Below are 20,010 nucleotides of genomic sequence, written 5' to 3' on the forward strand. Positions count from 1 at the left end.
CATCACACAACTAAAAATAGTTGTAGTTTGCAATTTCAAAATGACAAATTAATATATAGACATTGACATGAAGTATTTGTCATAGAATTTCTTAAAATGTATTTGTATGCTGACTACAAAAAGGATACTTCTAAACTTTGTAGGAGATAGCTGAACCGCTGCATGACTTGAAGGAGGGAATAACTGCTGTAGAAGAATCCACAACATTCCAGAAAGTTCTCTCAACTCTACTTTCCATCGGAAATGTCCTCAATGGCTCACAGGTACATTTTTTGTGAACTAATATTGTTCTCTTATAAGAAGATAATTTAGCCCAAGTTCTTTGTATACCAGTAAAGTAATAATGTACTTCTATTTAATTCACACTATGATAGCAACTTTAATACTTGCGGTGGTATCTCACATTACAGGCAGCTGGATTCCACATAGAATATCTATCAAAGGTGCCTGAAATAAAAGATACGCAACAGAGACAATCTCTTCTCTATCACCTGTGCCATACAGTTTTGGAGTCATCTCCCTCCAGCAGTGATCTCTATTCAGAGTTCGGCTCATTAGCCCGTTGCTCTAGGGTAAGTTTGTTGATGTTCATTGCTAATGATGTCTAGCTTAGCATATTAGCTCAAGTGCTTAGGGAATTTTAAAAATTTGCTTTTAAGTTTTTGATGTAATGTTAAAAAGCTTGTTCATAACTAGAGAGATGTCGATACTTAGAAATGAGTTATTTATATTCAAATAATATTATGATGCAATATCAGCATATAAACACAAAGTGAAGTCAATTAAAACACGGATTAAAAAATATATGAGCTGAAAGCAGTTGAATGGATAAATAACTTCCACTTTAAGTTTTTCGAGTTGAACTTTTAAAAAGATTTCCCTTTGGTAATGCTAATTGAAAAAGACAGTGCAATTGAACAATTAATTACTTTAGCTAATACTTATTCTCAGCAATTTTATTCAATTCCATTTTATTCCATTCCAATTTTACTAAATTTCATTCTAATTCTTTTCCGTTTAATTTCATTTTATTCTACGATGAGCTGATCACTTACCCCTAACTGTAGTTATGTAGCACTCTTATAAATAGTAGTATCTTGACAGTCTAGTGTGCTGCAAGAGATGGTGAAGCTGCCCTTAAAGCACAGAGAATAACAATTATTATAGCATGCCAGTGAGTAGTTGATTGTCACACTAGTTGAGTGTTAGTCTATCAGCTAAAAGTTAAAATCCAACTGTGACTTCGAACGAAACGAACATGGCTCTTATCATAGTAAAACCGCTAGCCTTCACTTTGTTATTGTAAACTTAGGAAGACTTTGAAGAGCTATCGGATAAGCTGAAGAAGTTGGAGAAGGACTGCCAGCTGGCAATGAACAACCTGTCAAGTATTGTCAGACATGACAGTTATCACACACCAAACTTGAAGAACCAACTGACTGACATGCTCCATCAGTGTGCTCAGAAAATATGCGTATTGAAGATCATATCTAGAAGAGTACGTAACAGGCAAGTCAGGATAACAAGTGTGTGGTAGATCTGTGAGATGCCATTGAATTGCTGTCATTTGCTGTTAGCTTATGAATTTGAGATTTGTTGGTGGCTTACATTAAAATTTTGAAATGTAACTTTTATTTAAATTTATCGGCTTGTCACCAAGGAAAGATGCAACATATTAAACATTTTTGTTAACGCGTATTTGATAAGGCTGAAGACTACATGCTTCAGGTCTGAACAAATGAACAGCTAGAAGGATAATAAAGCATTGTAGATGGTCTATTGATTAGCTGGAATAGAGTGTATTGAGTAGTGAACATGCATGTCTCACGAACTTGAACATAAATCCACCATACCCTTCCTCCTGAGGACAGTAAACTAAAGTGAACAAACTTACCTCTTCTGAAGTTTACTCAAAATTTTCTGAGAAGCTCATCAAATCCAGCAATCACTGTAAAAATGGTATCGCATCTTAGGCTGGAAATTTTATGAAAAGACTTGTTATATCAGTCAGACTAGATGAATGCCCAGCGTTGCACGGAAAAAATAAAATAATTACTCAATAAATTTGAGTAACTTAACCTCATAAGCTAGTAGTAATCAATTTTTACTAAAGTCATAGCCGTGTTGGGGCCAGCTTAATAATCATTATGACCAAACATGCTAGTTATTAACCCCAAGCATTTTAAGTGTTAGCATTTTAGTCTATGTAATGAATGTCATCACAATCGTTCATCTCTACAGTCAGTTGAACAATCACATTGTAGTGGTTTAGATCGCTGGCCTTCAGACCTGGAGACTGAGCTGACGGCTGCCATATACAGGCAGCTTGGGTACCCCTCAATATTTGGAAGACTTCATACCTCAACTACAATTGACTTGAAATCTTTTATTAATTGCAGGTATAATAACCTTCTTCTCTACCTTGGCATATCCGCGACAGGTTGCAAAGATTTGAAGATACAAACCTTTTGCAAGATAGTAGCAGATTTCTCTCTGGAGTATAAAACAACAAGAGAAAAGATTCTTTATCAACATCATGTAAGCATGAAGAAGGCTAAGGAACGACAGAAACAGCAGCAAAAGAAGAAGCAAGTCGTTGTAGATGTAAGTTGCATTTATTGCGTAAGAACTAGTTAACTAGCAACTTACTTTTATTGTGTTAGTACAAGTTTGTAGATTAAGTTACATTTATTGCGTAAATACAAGTTTGTAGGTGTAAGTTACTGTTATTTGTTAGTACAAGTTTGTAGATGTGAGTTAGATTTGTTGGGTAAGTACAAGTTCTTCTACATCGACTGAATCCAAGGTTTTTCAGTGCACCACAAGGATGCACAGCCGACATATTGCGATATAGTGGGCGTCAGCATTTAGAAGTTATTAGAAATCAGGATAGCAAACACTCCCAATCACCGTATTATTGTTATTATTTCATACACCCAAGTCGTTTTATAAATTCTAAATAGTAGCACCATGCATCATTCAGTGTCAGTAACTGCAGAAGGTGTATGTGTTAGTGGTTATAGATGTTTAAGCACTAGAAGTAGAAACCATAAAATGGAGAAAGCTGCTCCATGCACAATCTTTAACAACTGGTCTCAGTTAGTTAATTGTTAGGGATGAAGCTTGTCTTGTGGAGTAGATGACATTATTAAAGTGAAATTGAGTAAAGCTAGTTATACATTTGAGTACTCTCTAGCTGCTCAGTTCAGTAAGGTAAGTCGGCGCTCCGTCCAGGTTTAGACACTAACTTCATAGCACTTCTTCAACTGAACGTTGTCTTTCTTGATATCAGTTTTAACCATTTGGTGCAAAAAAAGAATATCTTCATGCCTCAAGCGTTTGTATCGTAGATCTGAGGCCATTCTATAAGCTTGGTTATTCAGAGCTGGCTAATCCATTCTTGTTTTAGACAAAAAACATTGGCAAAAGTGCGATAGAGGTGCGGAATGCTGAGAACCTACTCAACAATATTTTGAAAGACGGCTACGCTTCTGACTCATCTGTAAAAAGTGCTAAGACCAAAAAGAGGATGACTGTTGGTAGGATTATTACCCTGTTTCTAGCTTTCTATCTAATTATTATACTAAATATTAATTCTGCTAGTACTATCTTTTCTCCACTCATTGGGGTCACTGCTGACCTCAAATGAGTGGAGGTCACTGCTGACCCCACTCATTAGGGGTTCATATGTATCTTGTACTGATGCTGATATGATGGTTAACTGATATACAAGAGCGATTGTGGTTGGATGCCTTTGTTGCCACCACCAATGCTGCTTGTGTGACTCACACGACCAACCTATTGATCACAAGTTTGCCCTCCAACCACTGAGCCACAGCCACCCGTTAGGGTTGATTTCATGTTATCTGCAAGATTCAATGCTTCTCCTAAGATCTTCATTGCACCAAAAGTTGAAGTCAATTTCTGTGGTGTTATTTATAATATGTGCACATGCATATTCCTTATAGTGTAGTTCCTTTATAAATTTAAGATTGCATAATATGTAGTGGAAATATTTAACACTTCATTTTGAAAGTTCTTTGGTAGAAAATAAATAGTTGCTAGCGTCTTTTAAGAGTTCAACTTCTCTAAAAAGTCAACTTCTCAGAGAGGTCACTTGCATTGAGAGGTCAGCCTCTCGCTGACAATGCATGACTGAATTGTAAGGTCATGTCATTGAACCAACTTCTTACTGTGGTACTTTGAAGTAAGAAGAGACGTAGTCAGCATAAACTACAGTAGTTTAGGTAAAGTTTCTTCCAGCTCAAATTATATATTTGAATTTTTCATTTTCATTTTTTCACCATCCTCATAAATTTAGCATACAAAAATATACGTTGTTTAAAAACTTGAATTTTTTTGAGAAATTGTTTTGCATGTAAAGTTAAATATTTGTGTTACATTTTACATCGTTTGTTGAAAAAATTGAAGGGTTGAAATTGAAATAGTTGAAATATTGAATTTGTAAGGTATTTTGCATAGCATCGCAACTCTTGCATCTCAAAAGGTACAATAAATGTTTTGCTCTTTCTCTGTTACCAACTCTTTAAAACACTGAGAAATAACAACAGGCCTCCCTTATACACCTGCGGCAGCAGGTTAATGAAGTAGCAACAATTCATGTTTGTAACCTGGAATTATCTGCTCTATGTCAATTAGTAGATAACTCCTTTCAAACTGCACACCGGTTTGAATAGCACTTGGCTAAATAGAGGAGAGGTGCCAAAAGTAATGATGATGCTAAATAATGCTCATATTCAAAGAGAAACTGCATTCCACAGTGCAATCAGCAGCACCCTTAGCTGTTTGATAAATTGATATGTAACAATGATAACTCATAGGTTCATTTAAATTATAAACAAATACCTTTCGATGTTGTCTTTCCTTGCAGACCAGTCACTCATGTCACAGTTTACGAGCAGCAAAAAGCATAACAAGATTAATAACAAAAAATCTCCTGATGACTTGGAGTCAGCGCTAGAAGTGGGTGACTTTCCTACCTCTCATCACAGAGCGAATAGAACTCGAGTTAAAAGGCAGCTCCAGCATAGACATAACTGTAAGCCTGTTATTTCCTGTTTGGATGCATTTGTTGGTAAAGCTGTAATTATAGGATATGCTAACCATGCCGTGTTTATTTCACAGAGCCCTGCAGAATATAGCGGTATTAAGTTTGATACCATCATCTAAGTTGTAACATGTAGTTACTAGCCTATTCTATTCCATTCCATTTTTATAAAACTGCATGCTAAAGGAACACTAGCTTTTGCATTAATAAAGTCCCTCTCTCAGCGGTACAGAGTCGTGTCTGCTGCAGCTGCTAGCCAGATAAGTTTATCTACCCTTTGAGTGTGACCACGGCACTTTTGGGAAGTCTATTACTGGATATTTTACTTTATTTCATCAGGATGCTCAGATTCACCCAGCTTAGAGCTGGTGGTACAAGTTTAGTCGCTAGTAATCTGACTCATGATGCAGGTTGTATCAATCTTCATGATTGTCTGATAGCAGGTGGATAATAAGTGGCTAATACCATATTCTTATAGATAGTAGGCCTATATATCAAATGTCATCATAAAATAAACTATTCTTGTTGGAGTCTGAGTAATTATCACATATATATATATATATTTATATATATATATATATATATATATATATATATAACACGACATGCACCATGTGCTCACCAACATGCTCGGGGTACCTTTATGTGTTTTTGTATGTTGTTATTGCTGGCTATTTCACTTTGTTCCAACAAGATGCTCAGATTCACTCTCCAGCTTAGAGCTAGTGGTGCCAGTTTAGTCGTTGCCAATCTGACTCATGATGCAGGTTGTAGCGGTCTTCATGGCTATCTAGTTGCAGGTACAAGTACCAGATCTGGCATAATAGCCTATTCATACATAGTTGTATTAACAGTCACTATATTATTTTAATTACAGGAGACGTATTATAGACTATGGGCATCAAAAGGAGATGATCAGCATTTACTTTTCTAATAAAATGTCAGAACAAGACAAAACCTGAGGCTTCGAAGGGTCAACTAAAGAGTTGCATGTATAACTATTGTATATATTGTATTAAAATCACCCGTTTACAAATTGCCTGTGATAAATCTTATTTTTATTTTGCATTTACATGTATGAAAGCAGAAATATAGTACAAATTTTATTGTTAGAGAAGAACCCAAATATAAATTGTTAAAACACCTTCACAGGCTTACGTCAGTGAAAATTGGCAGCTTATGTAAATTACCTGAAGAATATGTAATGCATGGTTACAATTGAATTATGCAATTTAAACTGGACCGTTGTGGGTTTCTAATGGAGTACAGATGGAAATTTACTTGCTAGAAAAACGTGCTAGCCTAGTCAATCCAATAAATAATAATATTATATAGAACTTAGCATCGTGGGTAAGCAGTAATACAATAAAAATATAAATTCTAGCAGTTTTTCAAAAGCTATATTACAGCACGCAGACTGAAGGATATATTGTTATGCTGACTATTAACGACAGCTGCTCTCCAAACCCTTGTACTAGTTTTAAGTGACAAACAGATGTAGAAACAGAGACATTATGATGACCTACTGCACAACTACAAAACCCTTGGACTAGTTTTAAGGGTTGACTTGCAACAAAATTCACATTACAGTTATTTGGTATCAAAAGATTCACCATGTCTTATTCTGCTGTGTTGTAGGTGCAAAATATGTGGAAATGTGATTACAAGTTCTTAAAAGCTCAAAAACGAACAGTTCATCGCAGCCATTACGAAAACGCCGTAGATTAGAATCCCTTTCCAAGACGGCTCAAATGGGGCATAGCTGAACTCAAATGGGGTCTAGCTGAACTCAAATGGGGCGTAGGCTTCTGTTTACACATTCATGCAACCTCATTCGTCGAAATATTGTCAGGAATATTCTTCTCGCATTCAATAAAACCATGTATATTCTCTTTACACGTCTATTTCATCATCATTGTAATACTGCCATTTTGAGCACTGATATCTCAAAACCCACCGTATAAATTCGTTTTATCTTTTAACCTTAGCTCGAAGGAGTGCATATCATCTTCTGATACACATAACGAGCCTGTTGGTCACCTGGGATAGTCGGAAAATGCTGCAGAAATTATGTACGCTGTTTATCAGGAAGTATGGGTCACATGATCAGATTACGACTAGATGATTAGACCAAACCGAAACATAACTGTAAAGTAGCGAGCATCTATATTTGATACGGGCTTTTCGATAAAACCTGAAGTGTTTGTCATAAACTAGTGCTACGAGAAGTTTTATATTGAGCCCTTTATTTGGCCTTTTAATTCACGTGATAACATCACGTGTCAAAACAATAACCAAATTGCTTGAGCGGCGATTAACTGCTCGTTTTTGAGCTCTTAACAGCTTGTAATTACATTTCCACATATTTTGCATTTTCAACACAACAGAGTAAGACACGGTGAACCTTTTGATACCAAATAGCTGTAATGTGAAATTTGTTGCAAGTAAACCTTTAAGTGACAAGCAGATGTAGAAACAAAGACATTATGATGACTTGCTGCACAACTACAATACAAAGAGACATAATAACAACAGTAATAAAGACACACTATAGTAAGTGAAATTGTAGCATTGAATTACTGCATTGAAATTACTGCATACTGCAACAATGCATCATTGTTGGGCAGTAAGCAGTAATTTTGCAGTGCATTACAATTTTCCAATGCGCAGTTGATATCCACGGTTACTGCACCAGTATTCTTACCGCTAATTGCAAACTAAGAACTACTGCACATTCATGTTCATGTCGTATTACTTGAAACCCAGTAATTTACGCACAATGAAAATACACATTTTTTAAAACTTGAAACTGCATGTGTAGTGCAACTGCGCAGTAGTATGGACTTGATGCTATAGATCAACTGACACTGCTGGCTTTGTAAGCATCAAGCAGCTGCATTTTACAAAAGATTGTCAGACGCTATATGTAGCAAACTCATAAACTTCCACACTTACGCCCATATCATTTTGAAATAGGGAGTCGATCATTATCACCATTCCTATCAATGAAATTGAGATCTTTGTGTATTGTATTTTCATTACTCTTATATATTACAACTGTCGTATATTTTAATTTCAGCCATATACAACAAGCCAATTTTTTGCCCACTTTTACTCAAGTTTGAGCACCATTCCTATCTGGTAGTTGCATTGTGGTTACGACCAAGTAAACTCAATACTTGATTTTGTGATGAATTTTTATGAAAATGTGCTTTACGTGCAGTATGTGCAGTGTGTGCAGTGCAAAAGTCTCAACAGCATTCAGCCTGACAAAATGTGCACTAGCAACACTCCCACATGTGCATCTAGCACTGCACAATGTAGGTAATTGTGCTACTGCACCCATTCTGCTTACTACACATTAGAAAATACAGTGAAACTCGGATAACTCAAACTTCAAGGGACCGAGCAAAAGTGTTCGAATTATCAGAGTGTTCAAGTTATCAGAGCACTGTCACAAGTCCATGTATTTACTTATTTATTAGTAGATACATGAACATATACAAACTATAATATAAATCAAAAGCACAAATGGCTTGTTTCAAATTAAATGCTTCTAATGTAAAGTTTAAAACGTTTTTATCAAAAAGTATAGAGATTTTTCTATCACTTGAGATTGGTTTGTTGTTTGAGGTGATGTTATTGCCAGGACGTTTTTTAGATTGACATTGGCAAAACTTGATCGTTGCTGAAATGCTCAAAAGAAAAGACATCTTTTTCTTTTGAGCGTTTTACCCACGATCAATTTTGCCGATTTTTCTTGAAGTTTATGCAAAGATTAACTTACTTTACCTGGCATTCGTTAAGAGCAACACACCGAGGCAGTTCAATTAAAAGTTTTACAAGGTTTTACGGTACATTGTATATCACTAACGTTTTTTGAATGAATACTTATTGAATGTACACACGTATTCTGTGTTTAGGTCAAACGATGAATAGTTTTTTTAGCTAAGACAACGTATACGTTTAATTACCACAATTTTTAAAACGTTTTAAACATTCAACATTCCGACGTTGATTCAACACGGAATCAATGTCGGAAAACTATTCATCACGGGCTAGCCGGGTCACGCACTCAAGGATTTTCGCCACGCAAATACAAAACAAAAACAACATGCTGTTTTTGTTTTGTACGTGCATGGCAAAAATCCTTGCGCCTGTGACCCGGCTAGCCCGTGCTATTCATCGTATCGCAGTATAAATCAAATTTCACCAAACCTTTAGAACAGTCGTTGACAAAAATATTTTGCCGATGGAGGTAGTAACGACGCTTATGAATTACGAAAAGTTGAGGTTTACCTCTATGGCTTGGAATAAAGTGATTTTCTAAAGCGATAGCAACCGTTTCGGTAGCCGTTGGGCAAAAAACAGTTTGAATTAACAGTGTTGAGTTCGAGTTATATAGAGCCATTTATCATTGCGTGGGAACGGACCAAGCAAATCCAGTCGAGTTAACCATGTGTTCGCTATATCCGAGGGCGAGTTATCCATGTTTCAGTGTAGTTGTACTGCAAATATACTGCGTACTGCGCAGTAGTGAATGTACACAACTATACTGCATACTGCATGGCTGTGGTATGCTTACTGCTGCTACTGCAAATCTAATGCAACTAGCCAAAAATTTACTGCAACTGCAAGGCATTTTAGATTTGGGCATCAATGAGTAGTTATCTTAGAGTTAGTATTTTTTGTATTGATAACAACTGTGTCTATAGACAATAATAAGCACACATTATAGGAAGGAACCAGTAGGCTGTCAGCTCTGTGCATCGTTAGAATAATGAAAAATTGTGTCATGAGTATCTGTACAATTAATTCTCTATTAGGAAAGGTGATGAAGCGGCGCTGATGGTAGCACATGTGGCAAGAAAGCTGAATATCTGGGTTTGATCCTCATGCTGTGGAATTATTTTTGCTAATGCTTTTAGCATGGCTTCGGACAAACGAACAGACAAAGATCTTATTATAGTAAAGATTGGTTGATTAATGCTTAATTGATTAAGATTCACAAAGAATGTTGAAAATGATGATTTTACTGTAATAAGAGCTGTGTCTGCTGTCTGTCTGCCTGCTGTCTGTCTGCTGTCTGCCTGTCTGCTGTCCGTGTGAAGCCACAGTTAGAGGTTAGGATAAAAGTTTGCTTCAAACGAGACTCGAGCTCATGACAATCAGCGCCCTAACACCTGCACCAATCGACTGCCTTTAGGTAATTCGCAATAACTTTGCAGACAATTATTCACTCTTCACTGTGTTTTATTGAGACACTTGACGATCATTCACAGTGCACTGGACTGGCAGGGATAATTAATAGTTGAGAAACAGTATACATGTGAGCAGTATTTGGTAAGGCCTCACATAAATGCACAAGCTACTGATAGCAATAGGAGATGCCGAGCAAAATAAATTAGCATTAGTCGTTCTAATTATCTAAACTACAATAACTAATAATAATAATAATATATATAAAAAGTTTGTCAAATTTACACTTATGGTTGGGGTCGGGGTCAGGTTGGGGTCAAAAAAGATAAATGTGCAATAAATGTTTTGTTGTCCCACGACTAAGCGAGCGGAGCGAAGGTTTGAGAGTTTTATGATAAATGCATGTCCACACAACTCACAAAAATTGTTCATCAACAACGTCGCAAACCCTTGTACCGAAATCTCCTCAACAAATTTAACCATTTTTGTGTAGAGTCGTTTAAGTATAATAACGATACAAAACACATAAAAACATATTTAAATATGTTACCAAGTCTTTGTAAATTGTCGACAGTATCTTAAAACTTACCCATCTGATCGGATTATACACAAATAGACAGATTAATTTGGCGGAAAATCGTTATTAAAACTTGCCAAGCCTTGCTTGTATCAAAATTAAAACCGGCAAACGAACCGCCAAGCGACAGAGAATAGAACCATTAAGTCGTGAGCATTTCCCGAAAAAATAACGTGCACATTTCACCAGTCTATAGCATTGTCGAATTGCCGAAGGTTTTTGTAATTAACGTAGGAGTACTGAAATCGTTTCTTTTTTGCCAATTTCAAAGTAACTGACATTTTGGAACATTTTGAGTACTATTGTATTCTAACTGATGTCCAACGCACTGTAAGTAAAGGAAATGACGATGATATTTTTTTTTAACGATTCTTATGAGATTATTACAATATTTAATTACAAGTTTGGATGACTATTGAAGTGTTATAGTCACACTAACAACATCGATGATGGGCAATATGTTACTGTTATTATTTTTTCCAAAGAGTTTTGTTAAATAGATTTTCTAAAAGTCTATATAAATATCACAACTTCTTGATATTGTTAGCTATGACGTTTTGAAATGTAAACAAAATTGTGCATTGGTTTTCTATTATTACTGTATTGTTATATTAATAATATTGGTTATTCTAATAATATCAGTGCATTTTACTTCTAATATTGCATTTCTCCTAATGCAGGGGAGAGATATAAACATATAATCTTTTCCTTTCATTATTGCTGTTTGTTGTACATAATAACACCCACACCCAGTACAATACAGCTACCATTGCAGTTATCAATGGCACTGCAGTGCCATTTGACTGCTAATATTGCATTTCTCAACCATCAGTACCCTTTCTTTTTTCCAATATCACTTTGGTCGTGGGCTGTATGACAGGGGAATTTCTAGTCAACTTAATGACGAATTTTCAAATGTGAAAAGAACTGAACTAGTGATCATCATTAGAGGTAACAGTAAATCTCGAGCTCTATGTACGTAATTGTATTCAAATGCTGCTCATTCATTACTATAAGTGTTGGCCACGGACTTTCATATAAGCTATCATTGATAATAGCAATGATATTGGCCCCCATAGGGGCTGTATATCATTGATAATAGGAACATTATAGCAAATTACTCAAGCTGAGAAAATTGAATTTGGCAATTTCTGTAGATTATAAGGCTATGATTTCTTACTACATGAACACAACTAAAAATACATGTAATTTATGTATTCTGCGTTAAACGTTCAAGTTTTTAACGAGTTGTGCTCTCCCAACAAAGACAACTCCTAGTGAAAACTATTTTTTTAATGAGTTGTGTTCTCCCAACAAAGACAGCTCTCAGTAAGGAATATCTTTGTAATAAGGTGTTTTCAAAAAAAGCTAACTTTTAGTAAAAGCTGTTTTAGACTTGCACATTTAAAAACTAATATATTACCACCACACAGATAAAGCTCAATCTTTATTCTTTCACTTTTTTGTATTTGCGCTTTTTGTCACCATGACAAAACGGGCTCATCGCACAAACATGTTTCAGCTTAGCGAGAGTCATTTGTGAGCCAATCAATGTAAAAGTTATAGCTTTTAAATATTATGTTCACCGTGTTACTCTACCGGATAAAAGCTGTCTCAAGACGCTCACTTGTGCCCTGTACAAAATAAAAAATGCTTAATCCGAAGATTTTATCGATGTCCTTCACCTACGTAAGATTCGAGAAACAGCAAGTTTGTTTAGTCAACCTAATATTGATACCTGGTTTTTTAGCCCAACAGGCTCGCAGGCTAATAGCTTACATTTTGCTTTTCCATATTCCGGAGTTGAGTTTACGTTAAGTCCCCTAACCGTATCAAGCACTATAAAATGACGGCTATTGATAACTTGGCTACATACATACAAACATCTGACGTAGAGCTGAAAAAGTTGGGACGACTAAAACTGTAAAGCCTCCGTGTAATCTACGCACAGATGTTACGCCTTGCGCAAATTGTAAAATAGATTTACAGTATGTACTCGTGAATCTGCGTCTGATTACAAGCCACAAGGGCAATCATTGTCTAACCGTGTCTTTGTATTACCATATCGCGATCGTGTGACAATGCTATTTCAATGTAAGCCATGTAAGCCATATTCGGTAGGCGGAGAGCTATCAAAACTGTATAATGCCGAGTTTACGATTATGATTATATGTTCCACTCGGGTATAATTATAGTGCTAGAAAACGCGACGAAACGCCTAGGATAAGCTAGTAAACGTCAACACAAGCGAGCATCCATGAAATATATCTTGAGCTCATTGATAGCTGCGTCAGGTGATTGTTGTTTACTTTGCTCTTTTAACTTATTGGAATTACTATACAATAGCGAATTAGTGTATTATGCAATCTGGTAAACTGTATTTATAACAATTGTCACAATCTCATTTTCTAAGTATTGCCTATTGCGGGATATCAATAGCGGTATTAGGTTTGAACCGGAGTCCTTATAAGGCTGTTGCAAAAGAACTTGTTGACGTAGCCGTTCATACAATGCAACGCATAATAAAAACCCATGTCAATTGTTAAATCAAACTGCCTGTGATTTATAGATGGATGAACTTACATGAACTGAAGCAATGAGGGAGAAGACAAAAATCCGTCGTTCGCTCCACTTCCTTATATGCTACCTAATACTGCCTAATACTATCTTATCCACTAGCTTTATCCACTAATTGTATCCACTAGCTTTAATTGTTCCCCGTAATTACCACGACCACCCGCAGCTGCTTTCAGCTCAGACGCCGATATAGACTGAACCTAACAAGTCCCATAATACAACATGTCCTCTTTTTTCTATTTTCTGGCCACACCATAACTACCAACAAGCAGGCGTAGTAATTCACCTTACTTGTGTCGCTCGTTACCTGACTCCGTTAGGGTAGTCTCCATAAGCTATGCCTCTGGCTTGTCTGACCCTGTGCAACTGCCAAAAATACTCTCCTTGTTGCTGCCAGCACCATTACCAGCGCGTACTCACTTTTTAATCACCCTGACCTCTACCTCCATCACCCTGACCACTACCAATACTTCCACTGTCACCACCAACACTGCCACCATTACCAACAACATGGCCAACACTACTTCCACCAACCCCAACTAGCCCAGAGACGTTTTGTTGGGTCAGTAATGACTCCTCAACCTCATCTCTGTCTCTTCCGTTTTCGCCTCGCTCTCCCCAATAATAATAGCACACCTCCATTACAGATACTAGTCCAACCACTTTCTTAGTACCTTCACTTACCTCAGCATTACTGTGTTCCTTATCATGCTCCATAGAGACGTTCACCTTTCTGGTGCTTTGGGTTGTCCCCCCTTGACTACCAATGTCTCCACCACTGTCTTAGTGCTGGTTTTCGATATACCTTTCTATTGCTGTGCATACATTACTCGTCACTCCTTTGGTTTCACAAGTTCACAAATCTCGACCTGTATAACCTTTCTCAACCCTGTTAAACTGTCTCAACTGTCAGACTTGTTTGCCAGGTTTTGCAGTTTAAGATCATCTGAAACATCACAACTTAACCCAGCAATAGTGGCTTTCAACAAAAACAGCCAAACTAGCTTAATACTTCTACACTCCTTAACGAACTCAAACTTGCCCTTGCATAACGAATTTACAACAGCCAATAATTTTAGCTGTTTCAACTCAGTTATACCCAAAAAGTTCGTTCTCAACCCTTTCATTACGTAAACTTCAGCATCCATAGTTATGTGTTTACTTTCGAAATGAACTACCACACTTCCAACCACATTCAACTCACTACCATCAGAATTTTCTAAAAAAGTTGATAGCTTCTTTAACCATAGGTTTACCCTATTAGCTGTCGCCTCGGTTACTATTGACACCTCAGCTCCAGTATCGAATGTAAACTCAACATTTACTCCAATAACTTATAAATACTGCACAATTATCTGGCCTAGTTATTGATCTTCACCATATTTATCTCTAGAGCCAGCAAATCTTACACTTATACCCCTGCTACGGTCACTGTACCTTTCATCATGCCTATCTATCTCTCACTTCTCATACCGACTGTCTCTCTCATACCTGTTCATACTGTAATCTCTGGGTCTACTCTACTTATCCCTTGCATCATGAGTGCCATCTCGGCTCCAATACCTCTCCATACTGCTATCTCGACTGCCATACTTTCCAACACTGTTGTTATGGCTACTTCCTTGCCTTCCGCTGCTACCTCGACTTCTGCCATAGCTTACTTCTCTGTCCTTATATTTTCAGTTTCGGGATAAATGACCTCGTTGCCCACAAGAATAACATTTAATGGAGGGACAGCTCCTCATCTCATGGCCACTATGCTTGCAATCGTAGCAGACTCTATCTTCTCTACCTTTTCTACTACTTGCTTTATAACTAGAGACATATCTCTCCCTGCTATTTTCTCTATACCTCCTACTGTCCCTGTCCTTGCTATACGCTTGACCCCTTGCCCTATACCTATTAACATCACGGTCATCACTATTATCTCCATGATTCTTTATATCACCCTTAGGATTACTTTTTCCTTTTCTAGAACTACTTCTAGAAGAATTTCAACCTCCTGAATCGTATCCTCTATCCCCACCACCACTCCGGTATTGCGCATAGCTGTCGCACTCTGATACCCTCGCTACCTCCTACTTATTCTTACTTTTTAAGTCGCTACCTCTGCTATCTGCTCTCAAGAACCCGTCTGAATTATTTGCCATCACACGAGTTTTCAATGTCTCAGTCAACATCCCCCAAGTCAATTTGGTATTCTTCATCAAGTCTCTACTCACTTCTCTATCTCTTAACCCGGTAACTGCCACTATTAGAGCAAACCTTTCTCTATCAGCATTATTTGCTACCCCAGCATATCTGCTTAAACTCTCAACTCATAGCAAGAACTCTCTATTACTTTCTCCAAGTGTCTCTCCAGCGTCAAAAACTTATGCCCCTTTACAAACATGCTCTCCTGTTTACCATAATAATTTTGCAAAATCCCCCTTGCCTTTTCATTAATGGAATTAACACCAATTACATCAAACCCTGCATCTTTCAATACTTCTTTACTATTGTGCCCAATAGCTCTCAATAGCGGCATCAACTTAGCTCTACCTCTCATAATAGGACAACTACTGCCACCTTCACCTTCATAACCTCTCCTCTTAAATGCACTCTCAATACACAAATTCATCTTTTCTACAAATCTCTCCCACGAACCATTACCGTGCTCACCAAGCATCAGCTTTGGATAACGCCATGTCACAACACAATCAATTTTACATCTCGTCACATCAGATCTACATCACGTCAGAACACAATCTATATTACGCCACCAACCCACTCTACACCTCTCCTTTTATTTTTAAATCATAACTTCTACCACTTCCCAAAAATTAAATTTTAACGCTCACTTGTACCTCTTCAACACCGACACTTCACGGCTTTGTCATTTCACAGTTAGGACCACTTACCTCCACAACACTACGCCAACACACATCACTACATGAACTGAACCAAAGTGGACAACAAAATAATTCGTTTTTTGTTCCACTTCCTTACATACTTCTCAATAGTTCCTAATAATACTGCATATTATATCCACACTTTGTGTTTTTAAATTTTTCTAAATTGAATGAAAGTTTTTCCCTTTTACGCGCTTAGTGCTTACTTCTTCACATCACTTTCTCGTCATGTTGATGACTAGACAGCTTCATAAAGAGTTTTTAAAAAATTTATTCACTGATGCTTATCCACTTGGTTATGAGCTTTTGATTTGATTTTAAGAAAAGCAAAAACTAGAAAAGCATTGCTTTTCTAGTTTTAGTAACTTCCGTTGCTGCTAGTGTTATTGGACTTCATTATTTTAAACCTAAAAAAGGTACAAGGCTCTGTTTGAGATTCTTTGCACACTAGTACCAAGCTATATGAAAGGGAACCTTTGTACACCTGTGCTGATTTGCTAAATTGCATGGTTTAAGAACTTGTAACATCATACGCTGAAAATCTAGGATTGCTTTGATATAGCAGAGAAGGAATCGATAAGATAAGCTCTAACAAATTTGTGCAGGAACAGGAAGTGAAATTTTTTATTTCCTTCATAGACACAAGGGCACAGACAAAAATCAAATCAGAAGTAGACAACTCCAAAATAAACACCTTGACAATACAGTATAGGTTTCCATGCTCAATTATTTTAACTAGATCAATATTGAAAAGCAGAAAATTACTTTGTATGTATATCGAAACAAATACTTGCGAAAATTTTACATTATCTGTAAAAAAATTGGTAGGTTAAAGTAATTGTAGTTTGAGGTTTTACTGTGTTATTTTTTTAGTTTATATACCTTTGAGCACAAAAGTTGTCTAAAAAGATTGTGCTGATGTAAATTGTAAATGTCTTCACTATTTAATTTTCAAATATTTAGTCTTAAACTTTTAATTTGTCATTTCCAGCATCGATTACAACAGACTACAATGTAGTTAGCAGTAGAGAGATGTGAACAGCAGCATTGACCATGTTATTTAGTAAGATGGTGTTAAACCTTTTTTGGAGTAACAAGGAATTACGGAATAGAATATCACGTAAGCTGACAGCATTCAATAAATATTTACACACTTTTTCTAGCTGACTTTTCATAACCTTTCTTCAGAAATGACATTGCTTTAGCAAGCCATAAAAGTTTAGCTAAAAGTTATAAGCATGAATGGAAAAGTTGAGCCAATTGACTACCATTTGTATAAGAATAGTACTGGTATTTATAATATTTATATATTATATTTATGTATAATTCTATAATTTATATAGCTTTAGTATTGCGTTTAATTAGATATTTTAGTGTTTTTAAATGTCATAGAAACCTGCAATTTTTTATGCTGTTCTACCAAAAGTCTGATAAAATGATTCGATAAAAATAACTTCGGCAACACATTGCGATAGAACTTGTATCTTGTAAGAATGTTGTTGCTATTTTGAGATGTCACAGCTTTTTAGGTATATTATCATAGCTTGCTGCCTATTTATTTTTTAGTGGTATCCATGGTGATATCTGAGTCAGTTACAGATCAAAACAGAAAATGCCATGACTGTGAAGGTCCTGGGGATGGTAAATGTGGAAAGAACCTACAATATCCTGGTGGAATATCTTGCCAGAATGTACAATCGACTCAATGTTATAAGTTTGTTTTTTTCATGGATGGTAAAGATGAACCAACATGTAAGTGAATAAAAATAAACACAACTTTGGAGGTTGTTAGAAAATTATATTTTTGTTTGACTAACATATGGTATATTAACCAGAAAGCGTAGGTGTATTAACCAGAAAGCGTAGGTGTATTAACCAGAAAGCGTAGGTGTATAATAGAAAGTGTAGGTGTATAATAGAAAGCGTAAGTGTATATTAACTCCAGGTGTATGGATAGGTGTAGAGGTAAATTATTGCTCATCAGATATACCCAGTCATCATAGAAATATTTGAGTTTTTCAATAGAGCGAGCCATATATAAGGAGATCCAAAAGTACTTTAGACTCGATATAACTATCAAGACAAAAAGATAGACAACATAAAAAAAACTAGAAAACATTCAATAGATGTCATTACTTTACCGTACAGAAATGTAAACTTTTGTAGGTTCGGAAACAGTAATTAAAATACACAGTATAAAATATCAAAAGGTGTAATTTAAACGGATTTAGTTTACACATTTTTTATCATTATTTTTATATTATATTTTCAATTGTCAGCATATATATTTTATATTATATATTTTTACTTCTCAAGCTATAATTTGTTGAGATTTTTCCAACATTGTGTGTTGGAATGTTCTGAACATTTCAACACACATTGAGTCCAACATATAATGCATGGACCACAACATATTATATGTCTTTTTATAAAGACATGACCTTGCAAATTAGTGTGACATTTGCTGTTGCCTTTGAAAGACCACACTTTAGAAGATGCTATTCTCATGTCATTTTCAAATGCTGTTCCTTGTCATTATGTTTATGTCCAGCATCCTCAAAAAGGATTGCTCACAAAAATACATGGAATCTTCACTTCGGCCATCACTTATGTGGTGGCCGAAAAGATCGATGATATACCTTCACCGAACCACTGATTATGACTCACCAAACTCCTAGAGTCGATCGATCCCAGACTAAGAACCGCTGCTCTATACTCTCTGTCGATACTATTGTAGATGTTCGTCACTGCCTAGAAGAGCTCTCTGAGTCGAACTACAGTTTTGAGGATGGTTGTGGGGAGTATACAACTTCGTACATTGGAGAAATGGTAACTGGGGAACTATGTGTCTGCTCCGATAAAGACAATTGTAATGCTGCTGTAGCTGCAGCCCCATCAACATGCATAGTTGGTCTCCTAATGCTGATTTTTCTTTTTTACTAGTGTAGTTTTCAAAGACTCTAAACAACACAATCAAAAGTACATGTCAGTATTTTTCTACTTTCAACACATTTTTATACCTTCTGCTATTGTTCACCTCCGTGTTTTCTCTGAGTACACAATTGTGTCTATGTCTGTGTCTATGTCTATGTGACCAAAAAATAAGTTTGCAAACAAGAATATTTATTATAATAGATTTTTTACCAATATAACTCTTGTGAAACTAGACTCTGCCTACATATAGTTTTTTTAAAACAACATCAACTTTGGTGTCAGCGAGGTAAGTCATGTTCCTGCTCTTATACAAATGAGGAATAGCCAGAAAACTGCTGTATAGGATGAATATGGAGACATAAGCTGAGCACCTTTCTATTAGCATGTCTAAGAACTGTTAATGACAATTATTCTGGGATTGTGGAACTGTTAGTGGGAATGACCGAAATCACATGGAGCTAAGTATAGAGAGACAGTAACAACATAGGGCTGAGTATAGACATACAGGAACAACATAGGGATGAATATAGAGACACAGTAATTACATAGAGCTGAGTATAATAGAAAGGCAGAAGCAGCATAGGGATAAGTATAGGGAGACAGTAATCACATAGGTCTGAGTATAGAGAGACAGTAACAACATAGGACTGAGTATAGAGAGACAGTCACTACATAGGACTGAATATAGAAAGACAGTAACAACATGGGGATGAGTATAGAGAGACAGTAACCACATAGGGATGAGTATAGAGAGACAGTAATTA

General features: G+C 36.3%; 1 protein-coding gene and 1 long non-coding RNA gene across 2 annotated transcripts in view; both read left to right on the forward strand.

Annotated features, from left to right (window-relative positions):
- The window catches only part of LOC137394198 (uncharacterized), a 51,770-nt gene extending 45,553 nt beyond the window's left edge, over window positions 1-6,217 (forward strand). Inside the window, exons 32-38 of the mRNA XM_068080918.1 lie at window positions 144-263; window positions 411-572; window positions 1,313-1,509; window positions 2,400-2,604; window positions 3,410-3,539; window positions 4,892-5,059; window positions 5,946-6,217. Of these exons, the coding sequence (XP_067937019.1) occupies window positions 144-263; window positions 411-572; window positions 1,313-1,509; window positions 2,400-2,604; window positions 3,410-3,539; window positions 4,892-5,059; window positions 5,946-5,947 (984 nt within the window). The 3' untranslated portion in view covers window positions 5,948-6,217. The remainder of the gene's footprint in view (window positions 1-143; window positions 264-410; window positions 573-1,312; window positions 1,510-2,399; window positions 2,605-3,409; window positions 3,540-4,891; window positions 5,060-5,945) is intronic.
- Window positions 6,218-12,960: 6,743 nt separating this feature from the next.
- Window positions 12,961-19,480, forward strand: LOC137394875 (uncharacterized). Its single transcript, XR_010978398.1, has 3 exons — window positions 12,961-13,138; window positions 17,879-18,064; window positions 19,050-19,480. It is a non-coding gene; the product is annotated as an uncharacterized lncRNA (long non-coding RNA).
- Window positions 19,481-20,010: the final 530 nt, after the last annotated feature.

This window comes from Watersipora subatra, chromosome 4, assembly GCF_963576615.1.
Source record: "Watersipora subatra chromosome 4, tzWatSuba1.1, whole genome shotgun sequence".
In the NCBI taxonomy this organism is placed as follows: Eukaryota; Metazoa; Bryozoa; class Gymnolaemata; order Cheilostomatida; family Watersiporidae; genus Watersipora; species Watersipora subatra.